At 38.3% G+C, this 21,466-nt stretch overlaps 1 protein-coding gene across 1 annotated transcript in view; it reads right to left on the reverse strand.

Annotated features, from left to right (window-relative positions):
- The window catches only part of LOC128641623 (perforin-1-like), a 53,953-nt gene that overhangs the window by 15,577 nt on the left and 16,910 nt on the right, over positions 1-21,466 (reverse strand). Inside the window, exon 2 of the mRNA XM_053694161.1 lies at positions 19,031-19,595. Coding sequence (XP_053550136.1) covers positions 19,031-19,595 — 565 coding nt within the window. The remainder of the gene's footprint in view (positions 1-19,030; positions 19,596-21,466) is intronic.

The following is a 21,466-nucleotide window of genomic DNA, read 5'->3' on the forward strand; positions in this document are numbered from 1 at the left end:
AGGTGTTAGAGCCTCAGAGATGCTGGTAACTAGACTCTGTATGTTAGTTACCTCAGGTAATGTTATCATGTGCGTATTTGTTGTTTCTGTAAGAGAATCTTGTGTATTCTTGGATTTCCTCTCTCTATTTCTCGCTGCCATGCCTGGTGGGGGTGTTTTAGGGGAGATAGAGAGAAATTTGTCCATGTGCTATGTGTCTCTCTTTTCCTCTCCTCTCTCTCTTTCCCTTCCCTCCCCCCTTGTTTGGTGGAGAAAGGGGAATTGTTAAGTGAGCCACTTGTCAGTGGGGTGCAGGAAAAAAGAAGAATGTGACTAAGAAGGGTAATTATCAAGTGGAATGTGATAATGTGAGGTAATGAGGGGAAAGGGGAGTGGTTGAAGTGAGGAGAGGGGGGAAGAATAAAAAAAAATAATAAAAAAAAAAAAAAAGATGTTTTAAAGGGACAGTCAACACCAGAATTTTTGTTGTTTTAAAAGATAGATAATCCCTTTATTACCCATTCCCCAGTTTTGCATAACCAACACAGTTATAATAATACACTTTTTACCTCTGTGATTAACTTGTATCTAAACATCTTCTGACAGCCCCCTGATCACATGACATTTTATTTATTATCTATTGACTTTCATTTTAGCCAATTAGTGCAGTGTCTGCCACAATCCACGGGCATGCTTACAATGTTATCTATAGGGTTTACCTGAACTAGCTCTCCCCTGCTGTGAAAAGCAAATACAAAAGCATGTGATTAGAGGCGGCCTTCAAGGGCTTAGAAATTATCATATGAGCCTTCCTAGGTCTAGCTTTCAACTAAGAATACCAAAAGAACAAAGCAAAATTGGTGATAAAAGTAAATTGGAAAGTTGTTTAAAATTACATGCCCTATTTGAAACATGAAAGTTTTTTTTGGACTTAACTGTCCCTTTAAGTGATAAAAATTAGGTGGGGTGTGTGTTTATTTTTATTTAAATTATTATATTAGTATTTATTGTGCTGTAGTGTGAGTTGTGAGTTTCTCTTTTTTTTTTCCTATTTCAACTTTCAGTGTTCAGGTTCCCCCTTTCTTTTCTCCTCTTAATTTTAAAATTAATAAGGTGGGAAGGAGGGATAGCAAAATTTGTATATTTGTGATTCTACTAGAGATTTAAATATATAAAATTGGCAGCAGTTTAAATATTACAGGAGTTATTCAACTCAGTAGCCCTTCTACAGATTTATTGGTAATGATATTATCAGATTGGTTAGTCTGACACTTTACCTGTGACTGAAGGTGTTCATGACTAAGGAGAGAGAGTCATGTAATGCAAATTCGTGCAGGTTCTCTTTTCATAGAAAAATAGATTAAATCTGACTATTTAGCAACTTGTTCCTTATTTAGCTCCAAGGAGTATATGAATATAGTCTCTGAAGATATGTTTTTAAATGCAAGCCTCTGTATAGCAAGTTTAAACAGTATACAAGCAAAGAGAGAAAAATGACACTTTGTTACATTTTCAGATCAAGTTATTTATCAACTTCTAACTATAGCCTTGGAGTTGTAACCATATATTACCTTTCCCTTCCCTTCCCTCTCCCCCTCCCCCTTCCTTCAGTGTAATCTGACTAGTACAACTCAAGTAGGAGAGAAACAAGGGAAACAAGGAAGAAGGGAAGAAAAAAGAAAAAAAAAGAACTAATTAAGCTTCCTGCAAGTTTAGTGCTGATAACAGAAACAGGATTAACCATACAATGCTTGTTCTCAATTACAGTTCAGATAAAAGGACAGAGGACAAAAGAGAGGAGAATTAATTATCCTATCTCCTGTTCCCTACCAGCTTGTTTCCTAGTTAACTCCAGGAGGTGTGAGAGTTTTTTTAATGAGGAAAAGAGCGCTCTGAAAATATGCTTTAAGTTGCACCCATATCCAATACAGACATAAAGGGAAAAAAAAAAGAACAAGCAGAGAGAGATATCACTTTGTTACTTTTTCAAATCAATCATTTGTCAAATTCTAGCTATGACCTCTGAGTTGTAACAATATATTACCTTTTTTTCTTTTCTCCTCCCCCTCAATGTGGTCTGTCTAATACAGCTCACGAAAAAGAGAAGAGAAGAAAAAAAAAAAAAAAAAGGAGCAATTAAGCTTCCTGCAAGTTTAGTGCTGGTAACAAGGACAGGTTTAGCTATGCAATGCTTGCTTTAAATTACAGTACATATAGAAGAAAACAAAGAACAAAAAGAAAAGGGTTAATTCTCCTATTTCTTATTTTTTAGCAGCTTGTTTCTTAGTTAGCTCCCGGGGATATTTAAATTTATAATGGGGCAGAGAACCCTCTGGGAGTGTGCTTTTAAATGCAGATATATCTATAACAGGTGTAAACAGTAAAAAAGCAAGCCGAGAATGACATTCTGTTACATATTCAACTCAGATCTGTTATAAAGGTAAACACATGTAAATGACATACACAGTGTTAATTTTCAGCGTCTTCTTATTTTAAACAAAATAAGTTTTGATTTTTTAAGATAGTTATAGCCTAGTATATTTATGTTAAGGTCCAAATTAGTACTTGAGTCTATGTCCTTTCCCTTAAGCCCTTCTTTTCACACCTTGGCGTTTTCTTAAAAAGGTTTGTTCTATGCTTATAGGGGGAGAGGAGGGTAGGGTGTCAAGTGAGTTCCCCTGTGATGTTTGTAACGTTACCCTGCGATGGCCTGGATCACCTCTGTGGGAGAAGATGAATGTTTCCTCAGTGCGGCCCCTCTCACGCAGCACCGGTGGGAGAGGGGACCCGCGATGCAGTCAGCCAAAGATGTAAAAGGCTACCTTACCGCCAAGGGTCAGGCCGGTATAGAGAGTGGTGGCTCAGCAGAGATGGTCGTATTCCATAACCAGAAGGATACCTTTAGATGCCGATGTCGGTCCGCCCCTCACGCAGCACTGGTGGGAGGGGCCTGGGCGACCGAGAAAGAAACAGAGTATTCCCGGCTCCTTCACCTCTCTCTCTCCCCCGCAGCAGAGAAACCACTCCAGCCAGGTGGGACCAAGCAACCTCCGATCAGGCGAGGGGGCTCAGGGCAGCATCTGGACACCGGGTAAGTGCAGGGATCCAGAAATGGAGCAACAAAAACAAGATAGTTCCCTTTTCCTTTATCGCACTCTGGGGTGGATATAACAATGTAATTTGCCTGGCAAGTCCCGCCAGGTGTTGCTGAAAGGGTAGTTCAATACGGAAGAAAAAAAGTGTTGCTTCCAGAAAGTATTTTTAAAGTTCTGAGGTAGGGTCTTCTAACTGCTGCAGTTTACAGTTTTGCAGCCTAGTGCGTTGGTGTGGCACTATGTGGGTTCTGGAGGCGATGGTCTAGCCAGACAAGCCGCCCTGGGTCTAAGGGTTTTAGGCGCGAGAACTCCGCCAAGGGCTTGTGTTGAGGTAATGCTGCACAGGTGTTCCACACTCCCATACACCTGAGCTCCTCCTCTTCCTGGAACCTCAATTCAGAGCATGCCTCTAGAGCATGTCATTTCTAGAGCATGCAATTTTAAACAACTTTCTAATTTACTCCTATTAACATTTTTTCTTTGTTCTCTTGCTATCTTTATTTGAAAAAGAAAGTCCAGAACCTTGGACAGCAATTGTTTATTGGTGGATGAATTTATCCACCAATCAGCAAGAACAACCCAGGTTGTTCACCAAAATGGGACGGCATTTAAACTTAGATTCTTGCTTTTCAAATAAAGATTCCAAGAGAATGAAGAACATTTGCTAATAGGAGTAAATTAGAAAGTTGCTTAAAATTGCATGCTCTACCTGAATCACAAAAGAAAAAATTTGGGTTCAGTGTCCCTTTAAAGTTTGTAACAGGGAAATACATGACCAAGGTTTTACTGAGAATGGGCTTCGAGGGTACCTTTATGACAGCCATTCGAGCAATCTACTCGAAACCCCAGGCTCAGGTGACTGCGGGAGGCTATAGATCTACCATCTTCCCCATACTTAACGGCACGAGACAGGGATGTCCCCTGTCGCCCTTACTATTCGCGCTCTGCATTGAACCTTTGGCAGCTAGAATAAGAACGCACCCAGACATAGAGGGAGTTAAGATAGCACACTCAGAATACAAACTGGCCCTATTCGCAGATGATATCCTATTGACCATTACAAAACCTCTCATCTCCTTACCCAATTTATATGCAGTGTTAGCATCCTTCTCGACCATATCAGGTTACAAAATTAACTTGGATAAGTGTGAGGTCCTCCCTATTGCTATTCCTCACCAAACTAAGAAATTATTGGAGCTAAACTTTGATTTTAGGTGGGTCAAGCACACACTTAAATACTTAGGGATTAACCTTTCACAACAAATACAACACCTATATAAATACAACTACCCACCTCTATTTCAAAATATCAGACATCGCAAAATGGCGCAAGCATAACTTCTCTTGGATGGGAAGATTGGCTGCAGTCAAAATGACCGTTCTACCTCGATTGCTCTATCTATTTAGAACACTGCCTATAAAGATTGTAATCTGCAGATATTGAAAAGCTACAGACAGATCTCTCAGCCTTCATAAGAGGTACAAAAATGGCGAGGATTTCTAAACAATTAGTACATAGACATAGATCTCTAGGAGGGGTTGGGGGGCCTAACTTAATAGACTATTATAGAGCAGCCAGAACAGCACAAGATGCGATGATACTGAGGAGAGAGGGAGAAGCTGTCTGGATTACCTTAGAGGCGGAATTAGAGGGGAGGACATACCCAGACTCCATTTTGTGGACCACACAGCAGAACAAGGTTGACGACCGTCACCCAGAAACACACACAAGAGATCTTACAGTTAAGTTATGGTCAAAAATTAGGAAGAGAGAAGACATCATCCCTAAAAATTCCTTGCTGATGCCAATTAGATATCTCTTACAGGGGGATACAAATAAACATCTAAAGAAATGGGAGAATAAGGGCCTCTATAGAGTAGCAGACATAGTAGAAAAGGGGGCAATGTTACCTTTCTCTCTGTGATATACCTTTAAGGTATATCCCGCCTACCTTTCCTCCACCCTATATCAAGCACACCTGAACCATCATTCCTTGCCTGAAAATTGTTTTCTCTTTGGAGCTTATCTGATCGCATCCCTCATGCTGTGATTCTACTTTTGATATTTCCTAACTTGCTTCATTGTTTCTTTCTCTCTGAAACAGCAGTAGTAAGTGAGGATCTTTTGCTGTACACTTTACTTTCAAAAGTATTTCATTATTTCTCCAATTCTACCGGAATTCTATTATTTCATCAAACCGGATCAAGGAGCCACCGGATCTACTTGCAGCGTCCCGGAAGCCGCACTCACACCAACGCAGTATACCGGTCACAGAGGTAAAACCGTTCTCCTCAAACCTAAGGTAATATTTAATCCATTTACAAAGGATCCGTTCTTACCTTGTAACTCTCTGGAAAGCATCCGCATTACCATGCTAAATCTACCGGTTACTACCATAGTCTGACTGTGCTGTATATATTTTATGTATGATTGTGTGAGTGCGTGAAGTCATTCCTGAGAATTGTTACAATAAGGATACAACTACTGAAGTTTTACTAAGTGTAACTAAATACACATTTACTCTATCATATCTCTGAACTGTTTGCTTTATGTTCCTTACCTATATTGCAACAATTGTTTCTACTCAAGTATTCCTTGCTTCTGCTTGGCATCTACGAAGTTTTCTTTCAGTAAAAGTCTCACCAGTGATTTAACAGGTAGTTCAAACCATACTGCCTGTTTTATTCATTAAAAGAGCAACAAACCCTTAGCTTAAAAACACTGCATAAGTTCCTGCATAAAACAGGACATCACATAATTTTCAGGCCACAGTGTTCTAAGGGTTTGTTACTGGTAAACAAAACTTTGTTATTATGGATGCAAATGAAATTAAAACTGAGTTCTCTAACATACAAAGAAAATTAGATTATCTTGCACAAGGCTTAACAGAAGTACAAGCAGATAATACCGCATTAAAAGCTATTGTTAAAGAATATATGTCTCACAAAAGTACTGATGTACCTGAACCCCATATTCAATACCCTCAACCTTTCACTGGTAAAAGACATGAATTCGAGATTTCAAGACTGCTTGTAAACTTCTTTTTACCATGAGACCCCGCACATATTATTCAGACCGCATCAGGGTTTGCACCACTATTTCATTTCTACAGGGAGAGCCCAGAACCTGGGCTAACAGGTTTTATGAAAATAATGACCCAATTTTGGATTCACTACAGGATTTCTTTCAAGCTATGTCTAATCTATATGAAGATACAGATACGCAAATAACTGCAGACTCTAAACTACGCGCACTCAAACAGGGTAAGCGCACGGTGGAGGAGTACACAACTGAATTTCAAAGGTGGGCAACAGACTCACTATGGAACCAAGTTAGCCTTAAGAATCAGTTTAGGCTGGGCCTATCTGAAAACCTTAAGGATGAACTGTCTCGCCAGGAAATGCCTGATTCTCTTCCAGTACTTATTAAATTAAGCACATCCATAGATAGAAGACTCAGGGAACGGCGAGCAGAGAGATCCACTTCAGACACAATACCCAGACGTCAGGTCACTTATCCTACAACATCTGAGAAATCTCAAGGTAGTGTAACCCCTATGGAGATAGGCACTATCAAGGGGCCACTAAGTAATGAGGAAAAAATAAGAAGAAGGTTAGAAAACTTGTGTTTATACTGTGGACAAAAGGAACACACTGTCTCAAGCTGTCCTTCATTACAAAGACAAAAGAAGGGTAAGAAAACCGGTTATAAAAACATATATCATATCTCAGATACAATGCAATTGACTTTACCTCTCTCTTTGCAGTGGGATCAGGAAAATATACACTCCAAGGCATTGATTGACTCAGGTGCATCTGGGAACTACATTGATTCTGTATATATTGTAAATAATAAAATTCCTCTGGTGTGCAAGCAGAACCCTGTGTTTGTTAAATCAATTGATGGTACTTTAATAAATAAGGGACCCATTACACACCAGACAATACCTTTGCTTATAATGATAAACAATGGGCACACAGAATATATTACATTTGATGTGATCCCCATATCACTGCATACTATCATTTTAGGATATAGTTGGTTGCAAAAACATAATCCCAAAATAGATTGGGAACATTCAAAACTTACACTAGACTCAACATATTGTCTAAACACCTGTTACCCTCATAGTATTTTAACATCATCTGAGACAGGGATACCAGGGATATATCAGGATTTGGCAGAGGTCTTCAATTTGAAAGAAGCAGAGAATTTACCACCTCACAGAAGCTTTGATTGCCCTATAGATATAATTCCAGGGTCACCAATACCACATGGGAAGATCTATCCTTTATCACAAGATGAGTTAGTGTATTTACGGTCCTATTTGGATGACAACCTGAGAAAGGGATTCATATCCCACTCTACATCCCCAGCTGCAGCAGGCATGTTTTTGGTAAAAAACAAAGATGGCACTCTAAGGCCTATAATTGATTACAGGGCTTTAAACTCCATAACCATAAAGAACAGGTATCCATTACCACTAATACCAGAGATAATAGAACGGTTAAAAGGAGCACAAATATTTACTAAACTAGATTTAAAAGGGGCATATAACCTTATCAGAATGAAGAAAGGTGACGAATGGAAGACCGCTTTTCGGACTCGATATGGGTTATATCAATATAACGTCATGCCTTTTGGATTGAGCAATGCCCCAGCTACTTTCCAACACTTTATTAATGAAATCTTCCGAGATCTAATGGATATCTGTGTTATAGTGTATCTAGATGACATTCTAATTTATTCCAAGACAGAACAGGAACACGAAAGACATGTACGTTGGGTCTTAATGCGCTTGAAGGAAGACAAGTTATATGCCAAACATGAAAAGTGTTTATTTCATGTGAACAAAATCAAATTCCTGGGATACATAATAACTCCTAACAGGATCCAAATGGATCCAGATAAAGTTTCATCTGTACTAGAATGGCCCACACCAAAATCGGTTCGTGCCCTACAACGTTTTATTGGCTTTGCCAATTACTATCGAAAGTTTATAAAAAACTTTTCTGATATAGTAAAGCCCTTAACTCAGTTGACTAGTAAGAAACAAAGATATAAATGGACCGAACAGGCCCAATTAGCTTTTGACTACTTAAAGGGGCAATTCTCCAAAGCCCCCATTTTACACATGCCAGATCCTAAGCTACAATATGTGTTAGAGGTAGACGCCTCAAGTTCAGGTATAGGAGCAGTTCTATCTCAACAAGTAGACAACAAATCAGAATTATTTCCTGTAGCTTATTATTCAAGAAGATTCACACCTGCAGAAAATAATTATAGTATAGGAGATAAAGAACTCCTTGCTATCAAAGTATCCCTTGAACAATGGAGGCACTTACTGGAAGGTACACAAAAACCATTTAAAATCTTCACAGATCATAAGAATCTGGAATATTTGAAGAAAAGCAAAACTCTAACTTCCAGACAAGTAAGGTGGTCATTATTCTTAGATAGGTTCAATTTCTTGATCACTTATCGACCAGGAAGCCTGAATACCAAGGCTGATACATTATCCAGAGTACAGGAAATGACACCTCAAGAGACCCTGACTCCAATAGTACCAATCGAAAAATTTATTGGAGTCCTAACACCTTTAGAGGAAGAGATTAAAAGGGCACAAGAAAAAGAAACCAATACACCTAAATCCTGTCACAAAAACCTAAATACTGGTTTAATAAACCATAAAGATCAATTGTATATACCCTGTTCATTAAGAAAACAAATATTGAAACACACTCATGATGAACCTTTATCCGGTCATACCGGAATACAAAAAACCATTGAAAAAACAAGAAGAAACTTTTGGTGGCCCCAAATGAATCAAACCATCCAAGATTATGTCAATTCCTGTGACACTTGTGCTAGAAATAAAATAGATCATAAAGGGCCCATCGGATTGTTGACCCCATTGCCAGTTCCGGATAAACCCATGATCTCGATGGACTTTATTGTAGAGCTACCAAAATCAAGGAACTTTAACACTATATTAGTTGTCATAGATCATCTAACAAAATTGGGACATTTTATACCCCTAAAAAGGTTACCCTCAGCTTTTACTACAGCAAATGTTTTCCTTAACCACATAGTGAAACTCCACGGACTACCCACTGATATAATAACAGATAGAGGTACACAATTCACCTCATCCTTTTGGAGATCATTATGCAAATTGTTAAAAATCACACCAAGATATTCAACAGCCTTCCATCCCCAAACCAATGGGATGACTGAGAAACTAAATCAAACATTAGAACAATATCTTCGTTGTTACATTTCCCATTTGCAGGATGATTGGATAGATTATTTATCAATGGCGGAATTCTCTTACAACAATTCGGTATCATCCTCAACAAAAATGACACCGTTCTATGTAACCTATGGCTATCATCCGACAACTTTGACACTATCTAAAACTGACGTAAACTCACCAGCTGCTAAAGACTATTCTTTACAACTTGAAGCAAGACTAGCCCTAGTCAAAAAACACTTATCTGATGCAAAGAATTATCAGAAAGCTTATTATGATAAACGTCACAGACCCAGTCCAGTCTATAAAGTGGGTGACAAAGTGTTATTATCTGTAAAGAATCTAAAACTACATGTACCCTCTAAGAAATTGGCGAACCAATACATTGGACCTTTTGTAATCAATAAAATTTTGAACCCTATGACGGTATGTTTAACTCTTCCTGCAGCTTATAGGATTCATCCCACTATACATGTGTCTCTGATAAAACCTTATAATTCTACTGTACAAACCAGTCTTCAGACTCCAACTGCGTTACAAATAGATGACCACGACGAATTTGAGGTGGACCGTATTCTAGATTCTAGGATCAAGAATCGTCACCTAGAGTACTTGTTAAAATGGAAAGGTTTTGGTCCTGAGGACAATTCTTGGCATCGTAGCACTGACATTTCTGCTCCCCGTCTGATTAGATCCTTTCATCGCAGGTATCCTTTGAAGCCATCCCTCTCGTCAATTGGGGGACCCCTTAGCGGGGGGAGTGTGTGATATACCTTTAAGGTATATCCCGCCTACCTTTCCTCCACCCTATATCAAGCACACCTGAACCATCATTCCTTGCCTGAAAATTGTTTTCTCTTTGGAGCTTATCTGATCGCATCCCTCCTGCTGTGATTCTACTTTTGATATTTCCTAACTTGCTTCATTGTTTCTTTCTCTCTGAAACAGCAGTAGTAAGTGAGGATCTTTTGCTGTACACTTTACTTTCAAAAGTATTTCATTATTTCTCCAATTCTACCGGAATTCTATTATTTCATCAAACCGGATCAAGGAGCCACCGGATCTACTTGCAGCGTCCCGGAAGCCGCACTCACACCAACGCAGTATACCGGTCACAGAGGTAAAACCGTTCTCCTCAAACCTAAGGTAATATTTAATCCATTTACAAAGGATCCGTTCTTACCTTGTCACTCTCTGGAAAGCATCCGCATTACCTTGCTAAATCTACCGGTTACTACCATAGTCTGACTGTGCTGTATATATTTTATGTATGAGTGTGTGAGTGCGTGAAGTCATTCCTGAGAATTGTTACAATAAGGATACAACTACTGAAGTTTTACTAAGTGTAACTAAATACACATTTACTCTATCATATCTCTGAACTGTTTGCTTTATGTTCCTTACCTATATTGCAACAATTGTTTCTACTCAAGTATTCCTTGCTTCTGCTTGGCATCTACAAAGTTTTCTTTCAGTAAAAGTCTCACCAGTGATTTAACAGGTAGTTCAAACCATACTGCCTGTTTTATTCATTAAAAGAGCAACAAACCCTTAGCTTAAAAACACTGCATAAGTTCCTGCATAAAACAGGACATCACACTCTCACCTACAAGATAGGATGGCACCCCTCAAGTTACACTGGTTCATATATTTGCAGCTGCAATCTTCTCTCCGAGAATTCCTCAAAAACGCTCCTAGCAAGATGTCCATGACGTGAGAAACCTCCAGTCTTAGCCCACATAGACCCAAACACACAATATCCAGGCTATATGTAACAATCCAATCCCCCCCAACAGCGCCGAAGACACAAATAATGCTAGCATGGGAGAGGGAATTGGAAATAGTAAAAGACAAACAGGAATGGAAATTAATATTTAAATCGGGAGATAAGGGCTTATTAAGCGTTGATTTAAAAGAGAACACACTGAAAACAGCCTTTAGATGGTATTTAACCCCAGTTAGATCTGCACACATTAAGCCTCAGGGAAGTAACCTGTGCTATAGGGGATGTGGACAGAGAGGCACATACAAGCATATGTGGTGGGATTGTGCGGCTGTGCAGGAATTGTGGAGAAAGCTATCTTCATTTATAGGTCAGCTAATAGATGAGGAGGTTACCCTTACCATACAACAGGCACTACTACATGAACCCATAGAAATCTATCACAGGCAATTGAACACCTTCATTAGAATTTTATGCACAGTCACAAGAATATGTATCGCAAGATACTGGAAGATAGGAGCACCAACATGGTCGGAGATATATAATAAAATACAATTTACCTACACCATGTATGAGGAAGCAGCAGGAATCCTAAATAATAGGGAGACAATGCAAAGGGTATGGTTTTACTGGATAGGTAGACAAGAACAAACATCTAAAGTCTGAACTTAACATGAGCCGATACGGGGTTGGCAGGGGGTGCGCCGTGGGAAGAAGTGTCTCTACTTTTCAGGTATTGTAGTATTCTCAAAAAGAGTCACTGCTCTAGATGAGAAGGGGGGGAGAAATTGGTTGGGGTCTTTTTTTTTTTTTTCTTTTTATAGTTGTTATTCTGATAATTTATGTTATTATGTTGGATATAATTACTACTCATCCCACAATTATGTAGTCCATCTCTCTGGATGCACGAGAAAGGTTAAGATTACATGGAAAACATGCTAAGGAGTGATAGCTCCACTCTGTAATATGTATTCTGATATATTGGAAGGTATACAGGAGGGGGGAATGTTTACAGCTATGTTTTGAATACCTGTATCTCAGAAGGGATGAGAATGTAATGTTACAAGTACTTTTTTTCTTTGTATGTATATTGCAAAAATTTTCAATAAAAATTATTTTAAAATAAAGTTTATAACAGTTAGCCATTGTGGGCTCACTTCGTCTAACCAGGAGCAAGGCATACAATTTTTGTTTTAAAGGAACAGTGTACTGTGACCCCCCCCCCCCCCAATGAATAATGATCCATTTTACCTTTCAGGATGTATTAAGTTGTTTTAAAAAGTGCATACAGTGAGACCAGATAAGGATGGTTTGTATAAGTATAGAAAAATAAGCTGATCAGGTCTGCTTTTCCTGTAAGATCAGTCCATTTGATTGGGTTGTGGTTTCAATTAGAAGAAACACCTATTTCATATTTAAAAATATGCCTAAGAAATTATTTCCCATACATTTTAATCCCGGGGCTGGTATAACAAGTTACTGTAAATTCATTAAGGTAAAAACATTTTTACAGTACACTGTCCCTTTAAGTCAGAATACACTCTGGTATCTGACTCACATGTAGTAGTGGCTGCCCTAGGCTCTGGGAAATATTCATATTTGCCTCATATGATTCTCAAAACCAGAGGCAAGGACTCATGGAGAGCGTAATGCACCACTACTAGACTAACAGGGAATATTTATTTGTATTACAATTAAAGAGACATGATACCCAAATGTTGAAACACTTGAAAGTGATGCAGCATAGCTGTAAAAAGCTGACTAGAAAATAATCACCTGAACATCTCTATGTAAAAAAGAAAGATATTTTACCTCAAAATGTCCTAAGAATTCACTCCCCATTGTAAAGGACTTTAAGCAGCCAATCAGTATGCCTGTCCCGGGACCTGCAGGGGAGCAAGCCTCATGCACACTCATGTTATTTCACTATAAGTTTGCTATGAAATCTCATGAGATCACAGTAAAAGAGTTCATGACCTCAGCACTGTTGATGCTAATTGGCTGCTGTACATTTCTTCATTTTTTATTTTTTTTTACCTGCAGCTGGACAGCAGCTGAAGTATAACTTTTTACACAACACTTACTCTGGTGAGCTGAGGAAATTGTGAGGTAAAATATCTTCCCTTTTACATAGAGATGCTCAGGTGATATTTTCCTGTCAGCTTTTTACAGTTATACTGCATCACTTTCAAGTGATTTAGCATATGAGTATTATGTCCCTTTAATAAAAAGAAATGGAGAGTATAGTATTGCTGCCCCCCTAAATCATGCTGCTCTAGGCACTGACTAATTTGCTCTAGAACAAAATACCCCCTTCCCATAGAATATAAAGCTTTAATTTTTGCTCAGATATTGAAGTGTGATCCTATTTAAATCAGCACAATCTCAAAGATGTGAACGTGCACATTTGTCAATCTGTGCAAACTACCAAACTATGCCCCAAACTGAAGTTCTATGTATTACCCTTGAAGTCACTCACACCAGAGAGGAGACTTTTATGTGTTTATATTGTTTAGACCGTTAGGATGTGAACACATTGCAGCACGTGGTCTAGTGCCCTCTGCTGGGCACAGTGAGTTGTAATAACCCAAAGGATGCTGATTATCAATACATTTTCAGATGCCCAATAAAAAAAAACCAGAAGATTTATTAAAGGGACACTGAACCCAAACTTTTCCTTTCATGATTCAGATACAGCAGCCATTTTAAGCAACTTTGTAATTTACTCTTATTATCAATTTTTCTTTGTTCTATCTTTATTTTTAAAAAAGCAGGAATGTAAGCTAAATGCAGCCACCAATCAGCAAGAGCTATCCAGGGTGCAGAACCAAAAAAAAGCAGGAATGTAAGCTAAATGCAGCCACCAATCAGCAAGAGCTATCCAGGGTGCAGAACCAAAAAAAAGCAGGAATGTAAGCTAAATGCAGCCACCAATCAGCAAGAGCTATACAGGGTGCAGAACAAAAAAATGGGCCATCTCGTTAGCTTACATTCCTGCTTTTTCAAACAAAGATACCAAGAGAACTAAGAAAAAATGATAATAGGAGTCAATTATAAATTTGTTTAAAATTGCAGCTCTATCTGAATCATAGAAGAAAAAAATTGGGTTCAGTGTCCCTTTAAGCAGCAACACACTATCAAAAGTAAAAGAGAGAAAGTTGTGAGACCATACAGAGCCATCATGTGTGTTCCTATGTAAAACAAGAAGTTAAAGGGACAGTAAATGTTGAGTTTAATAAATGACCAATGTATGCACCAAACTAGTTAAAGGGACATCAAATCCAAATTTTTCTTTCATGATTTAGATAGAACATACAATTATAAACAACTTTTCAATTTACTTCTATTATCAATGGTTCTTTGTTTTCTTGTTATCCTTTGTTGAAAAGCAGGGATATAAGTTCAGACGTGTGCAAATGTCTGCAGCACTCTATGGCAGCAGTTTTGCAACCATGTTATACATTAGCCAAAGCTCTAGATAGCAGCAGTCATGTAGTGCTTAGGCACGTGCACGCTACCTACCTATGTATGTCAAATTTGATAATAAAAACAAATTGGAAACTTTTAAAAATTGTATTCTCTATCTGAATAATGAAAGAAAATGTTTGGTTTTCATGTCCCTTTAATAACCTCACTCCCCCGATTTTCATTTAATCTGTTGACTTAACACCTCACAGTTGTACTAAAAGGAACCAGTTTATGTCACTGGGTGGTTTGGCTTCTGATCAGATGAAATCGGCTTACGCTCTAGCTTTGTTGGGGAATATTTATCAAGCTCCGTATGGAGCTTGAAGCCCCGTGTTTCTGGCGAGTCTTCTAAAGAGCGCTGCTCCATAACCTGTCCGCCTGCTCTGAGGAGGCGGACAGACATCGCCGGAAACAGGGTCGGCTCCAGAATGAATGAAATGGGGGGGCATTTTTTTTTCACGAGGGGGCACGCATTTAAAAAGCATGTATGAGAGTCAAAATAAGAGCAGACCTACTGTGGCAGTCCAGGGGTTACATTTATCAGATCTCTGGCTGTGCAGGAGTTAGATTTGTTTATATTTCTGGAAGTGCAGCGGTTACATGTGTCATATCTCAAGGAGTATAGGGGTTACATTTATAAGATGTCTGGCAGTGCCGCAGCAGTTACATTTACCAGATTTATGGCAGTGCAGGGGTTACATTTGTCATATCTCAGGAATGTCTCCCACATATGACACAGCCAGTGGACACATATACACACACACACACACACATGGTATATATGTATATACACACATATATATATATATATATATATATATATATATACACAAACAAAATATATATATATATATATATATATATATATATATATATATATATATACACAGTGTGTGTATTGTGTGTATGTATGTGTGTGTATATATATATATATATATATATATATATATGTGTGTATATATATATATATATATGTGTGTGTATATATATATATATATATATATATATATGTGTGTGTATATATATATATATATATATATATATATATATATATATATATATATATATATATATATATATATATATATATATATATATATATAATAAAACAACCTTGGGGACAAATAGATGTTTTGAAACATGTAAATAATAAACATAAGGCTATTTCACTCATTGTCCCACAGCTACATTTGAAGTGTGTGTATTTGAGCACCTATAATCTGACACACATTTTACACTGATCACTGCAGATAAAGCAGGCACAATGCACACTTGTTTTCTGTGACCTGCAGTGGGGAAACCAAGGAATTCCCAATTTGCTTCTTTATCTGTGGCTGCCAGGATATAAAGCACAATAGGGAAGGGATACTACTCTCACACACACATTGGTTATACGGCTGTGTTTTCACAAAATTACTTCTGCCTTCCCTCTCACTGACTGTTAGCTTCTCCCAGCACTTCCTGCAGAGGTCTGATGATGTCATCATCTCACTTCAGCTCCGTAGTAAGTGGGCTAGCAGGAGGAGGGGCATTGCAAGCCCTAGCTTAACTGTGAGAGCACCAGCAGGGAAATGCAACTTTATTTCTTATCTGGTTGTAAATAGAGCAGAGTAAAGAGATTAGCTGGGCCCTCCAGTGGAGGATCTCTTTTAAAATGTAAAAAAAAAAAAAAAAAAAAAAATTTTTTTTTTTTTAAATCACTTCTTTTGCCCTGGGGGGCACAGCATTCCATTTGGGGGGGCATTGCCCCCCAAAGCCCCCCCTTAGAGCCGACCCTGGCTGGAAATCAACCCGATCCAATACGATCGGATTGATTGACACCCCCTGCTAGCGGATCTGCTAGGGGCGGCATTGCACCAGCAGTTCACAAGATGTGCAGCGGACATGATCCGCAATATCGGATCATGTCCGCTTGCACCTTATTAAATAGGCCCATTGTGTAAACTGCACTTGCCCATCCCCTTTCTTTCTTGAAAGTGTATGTCTTAAGGGGCTTAAAGGGAAACGATACCCAAATGTTGAAGCACATCAAAGTGATGCAGCATAACTGTTAAAAACTAACAAGAAAATATTACCTGAACATCTCTATGTAAAAAGGAAAATATTTTACCTCAAAATCTTTTTAGATTTTACACCCCATTGTAAAGAGACTTTAAGCAGCCAATCAGGATGCAAGTCCCAGGACTTGCAAGGGAGCATGCATCTAGCATGTGCAGGGACATCCTTGTTATTTTCTTCTTCAGTTTAAGTAAGTTCTATGAAATCTCATGAGATCACAGCAAAGCAAAGCATGACCCCAGCACTACAGATGCTGATTAGCTATTGTACTGATGCTGATTAGCTATTGTACTGATGCTGATTAGCTATTGTACAGATGCTGATTAGCTATTGTACTGATGAGCTATTATACTGCTGCTTATTAGCTATTGTACAGATGCTGATTAGCTATTGTACAGATGCTGATTAGCTATTGTACAGATGCTGATTAGCTATTATACAGATGCTGATTAGCTATGTTACAGATGCTGATTAGCTATTGTACTGATGCTGATTAGCTATTGTACTGATGCTGATTAGCTATTATATGGATGCTGATTATCTATTGTACGGATGCTGATTAGCTATTATAGAGATGCTGATTAGCTATTGTACAGATGCTGATTAGCTTTTTTTTTTTTAATTTACAGTTTGACAACAGCTGAAGTATATCTGTTACCAGAGCACTTGCTCTGGTGAGTGGAATACATTTGAGGTAAAATATTTTCCATATTTACATAGAGATGCTCATTTTATATTTTCATGTCAGCTTTTTACAGTTATGCTGCATCACTTTCAAGTTAGTTAGCATATGAGTATTATGTCCCTTTAAGACTGCACCAGTTTCAGGCATTGGTGCTGGCAGTACAATTTCTGATTGGCCATAGAGCCCAAAAACATAAACTTAAAAAAAATCTTTGTCCGAGGAAATAAAAGAGGGGAAATAAGAGCAAAAATATCCATGTCAACCTATGTACATGCCTAGAGTCCCGCTATAATGTGGGAGTACTTGTGTTAAGTAACCTGATTGGTCACCTTATTTGGGACTCTAGTCACCAGATTTATTTCCAGCCCCAGATTTAACCTTACCAAACAGGACCAATAAGGTCATCAAATGCCAATGTTGAAAATGTAATGTATGGCAAAAATAGCCGTTTGTAGAAAAAATAGGATCTGGCTTGATAATGGGGGAGCGGTGGAGACTAGAAAAGGCCAAATAGATAAAATGGCACATAAAAGTTCAGAACCAAGAAATGATAAAACCATAATAAATTGCTCTGTGGCTTGTGATCACTCTAGGGGCAACCTCTATTTGCCAAAAATGTGCCTTTCACAGATAAGACCTTCTCTGCAATAGATCAGCCTGGTCCCTCATAAAAAGGATAGTCCAGTCCCAAAACACCAGATAATAAACCTCTGAACAAGGGGATTTTTGGGCAAAGAAAGGCTGCAGGGTGGTGACTAGCCCCAGAACAAGCTATTTAGTTTTTTCCATTGGATGTTAATAATGACCCTTTGAGATTGCTGTCCCTGAGGGTGATGCGGGTATTTAGAAATGCCCAGTGTGTCTATAGAAATATGGCTGCATCTCAAGGAGAAGTAACAAAAAGGTGGAAATGTAGGTCTACGATTATTTGATATTTCATTGGTTGGGTTTAAAGAGACACTGCACCCAATTTTTTCTATCATGATTCAGACAGAGCATGCAATTTTAAGCAACTTTCTAATTTACTCCTATTATCAAATTATTTTCATTCTCTTGGTATCTTTATTTGAAATGCAAGAATGTAAGTTTAGATGCCGGCCAATTTTTGGTGAACACACTGTGTTGTTCTTGCTGATTGGTGGATAAATTCACCCACCAATAAACAAGTGTTGTCCATGGTCCTGAACAAAAAAATAGCTTAGATGCCTTCTTTTGGCAAAAAGAAACTACTCCAGGTCCACTGCTCCTGTTCACTACTCTTGGTCACTACTTCTGGCCACTACTGCTGGCCACTACTGCTGGCCACTACTGCTGGCCACTACTGCTGGCCACTACTCCTGGTCACTACTCCTGGCCACTACTCCTGGTCACTACTCCTGGTCACTACTCCTGGTCACTACTCCTGGTCACTACTCCTGGCCACTACTCCTGGCCACTGCTCCTGTTCACTACTCTTGGTCACTACTTCTGGCCACTACTGCTGGCCACTACTGCTGGCCACTACTCCTGGTGGTAACTACTCCTGGTCACTAGTCACAGAACAGGCTTTTATGAGTTTGTTCATTCGTTGGTTGAACGCTTATTTCACCTTATTTATAGTCTCTCCTGCTTCACCTTTATGAAGCTGACCCCTGTACACACACAAATGTATACTGTATATTACATCTTGAGCGTAATTCTTAGGTTGATTTTCATCTTTCTGTAAATAGATAAAGAAATGTACAAACAATATATGTGCCATATAGTGATGTGTTATGTGTTTAAATACCTGTAATATGAACATGTCAGCTGCATACTGCTGAAACTGTATCTGTCTGTGCTGGACTTGGACTCTGTAAACTTTGTTAACTCAGACTGTGACCCTGCAAGCACAACCTTGGCGTTGACCTGTTTAACTGTGAGATCAAGACTCGCTGACCATTCTTTATTAAGCATAGCAGAAGACTCCTCATTCAGTGAAAGAGCTGAGCGTGAGACCTTACTGTATACTTTCCTTGTACATTGGGTCTCAGGTCTCCATTGCACAACGCTCATGGGCAGCTTCTGTAATTCATTATTCATGTGAGGGTTGTGGCACAGTGTGCATTTCTTATCGGGTCCAGAATAACTTTGTACATCTATGAGCAAAAGCTTGGTTGGTTTCATGGTCACAATGTTAAAACCCTGACCCACAAGGGTATGACCTGGCACAAAAGGGAGCTGCTTGCATTGTGCACCATGGGCCGTTTGGCAGGCGTATGTAAGGTTGGGATCCCCAGAACAGGAGGATATAGGGTGCAAAACGAGCTGAACAATAAGAAGCAGCATGGCTTTATGGGTAAATTGATTTTGTCCTGGAAGAAAAAAAAGAAGGAAAAAGAAAGGTTACAAATGAATGAAAAACACAAAAAAATAGAATAGATAAAAAAATAACAAACTCTATAATGTACTAGAAAACAAATGAAAAGTGCAATATAACAAAGGCTGGTAATCAACATGAACTATTCCAAACCTTTCACAATAGAGCAAGATTCACATAGATGGTACCATTTAAAATAAGTTTCCATTTAACTTCTATTATCAAATGTACTTTGTTCTCTTTGTATCCTTTGTTGTTAGCAGGTAGGCAGGCTCAGAAGAGTGCATGTGTCTGGATCACTATACGGCTGCAGTTTTGCAAGAATGATTTAACTTATGTTATACATTGTGCAAACACTTCTGTCATCTAATGCTCAAAAGCATTCTTGCAAAACCGTTGCCATATATTTCTTCAGACACGTGCCCTTCCTACCTAGGTATGCTCTCCAACAAAGGCTACATGAGAACAAAGTCAATGTGATAATATAAGTAAATTGGAAAGATTTAGAAGTGTGTGTTCCATCTGAATCATTGGGTTTCATGTCCCTTTAACATTAAACAAATTGAGAAATTTACCGCAGTCTTGATTGACAATCAGAATTTAGCGTTCGGAAATTAACCCGTTATTTGCTTTGTGCTTTGAATTTTATGAAGTGTTTATTTGGATCACACAAATGTAAAATCACAGATCAAACATTTAAATGTTTTTTTCTAGATTCCCATTCTGGATCTTGCTAAATTGTTGGGACATTTGTTTGCTCCCCCCTCCTACCCCGGCTCTGCCCACCGTCACTACCCACAAGGCTTCTCACCCCCCTGCCCCAGTAAGTCTCTGCAAAATATTGGGAGGTGTGTTTTGTGCATAAAAAAATTACGTTAAGGTTACGTTAAAGCCTTTTAAACTAGAAGCTTGTGCATAACTCATCCTTGTGCACAGATTGCTCATTGGCTGAAAAGGACACTCCCTGCAGCTTTATTGAGGCAGGAATCTACTCAGCTTAAAGGGACATGAAACAATTTTAAACAACTTTCTGATTTACTTCTATGATCAAATTTGCTTTATTCAGTTGGTATCCTTTGTTGAAGGACCTGTAATGCACTACTGGGAACTAGTTGAACACATTGGGTGAGCCAATGACAGCTAGCTCCCAGTAGTGCATTCCTGCTCCTAAACCTACCTAGGTATGCTTTTCAACAACAGATATCAAGAGAGTTCAGCAAATGAGATAAAATAAATACACACACACATATATACACACATACTTACATACATATATATATATATATATATACACACACACATATATACACACATAAATACATATATATATATATATATATATACACACATACATACATATATATATATATATATATATATATACACACATACATACATATATATATATATATATACACACTTTCATACATATATATATATATATATATATATATATATATATACACACATACGTACATATATATATACACACACACACATATATATATATATACTGTGACAGGAACACTTTTAACCACAGTCTTCTAGGGCACAAATGCAGCACAGGACAATCCACTGTAGTTTAAAAGGCTTTATTTTTCACAGCAATAACAAACAGGCAGTTCATTTCCAAAAGAGGGAAATCCTTCCTCTGCAGAAAAGTTAAGTGCTTTTAAATGTGTCCCAGCACTTCACAGCATTCCACAAGTGCTTTGTAAAAATAATGTCCTTTTACAGTTCACAGGAACAAAAGTCTTTTACACAGTGTAACAAACACACACACACCAGCTTCTGTAGCTGTATATCTCTCTCTCAAGGCCTAAGTGAGGCTGCTATTTAAACCCTCACAACTTCTAATTAGCCACA

Source organism: Bombina bombina, chromosome 11 (assembly GCF_027579735.1).
Source record: "Bombina bombina isolate aBomBom1 chromosome 11, aBomBom1.pri, whole genome shotgun sequence".
In the NCBI taxonomy this organism is placed as follows: domain Eukaryota; kingdom Metazoa; phylum Chordata; class Amphibia; order Anura; family Bombinatoridae; genus Bombina; species Bombina bombina.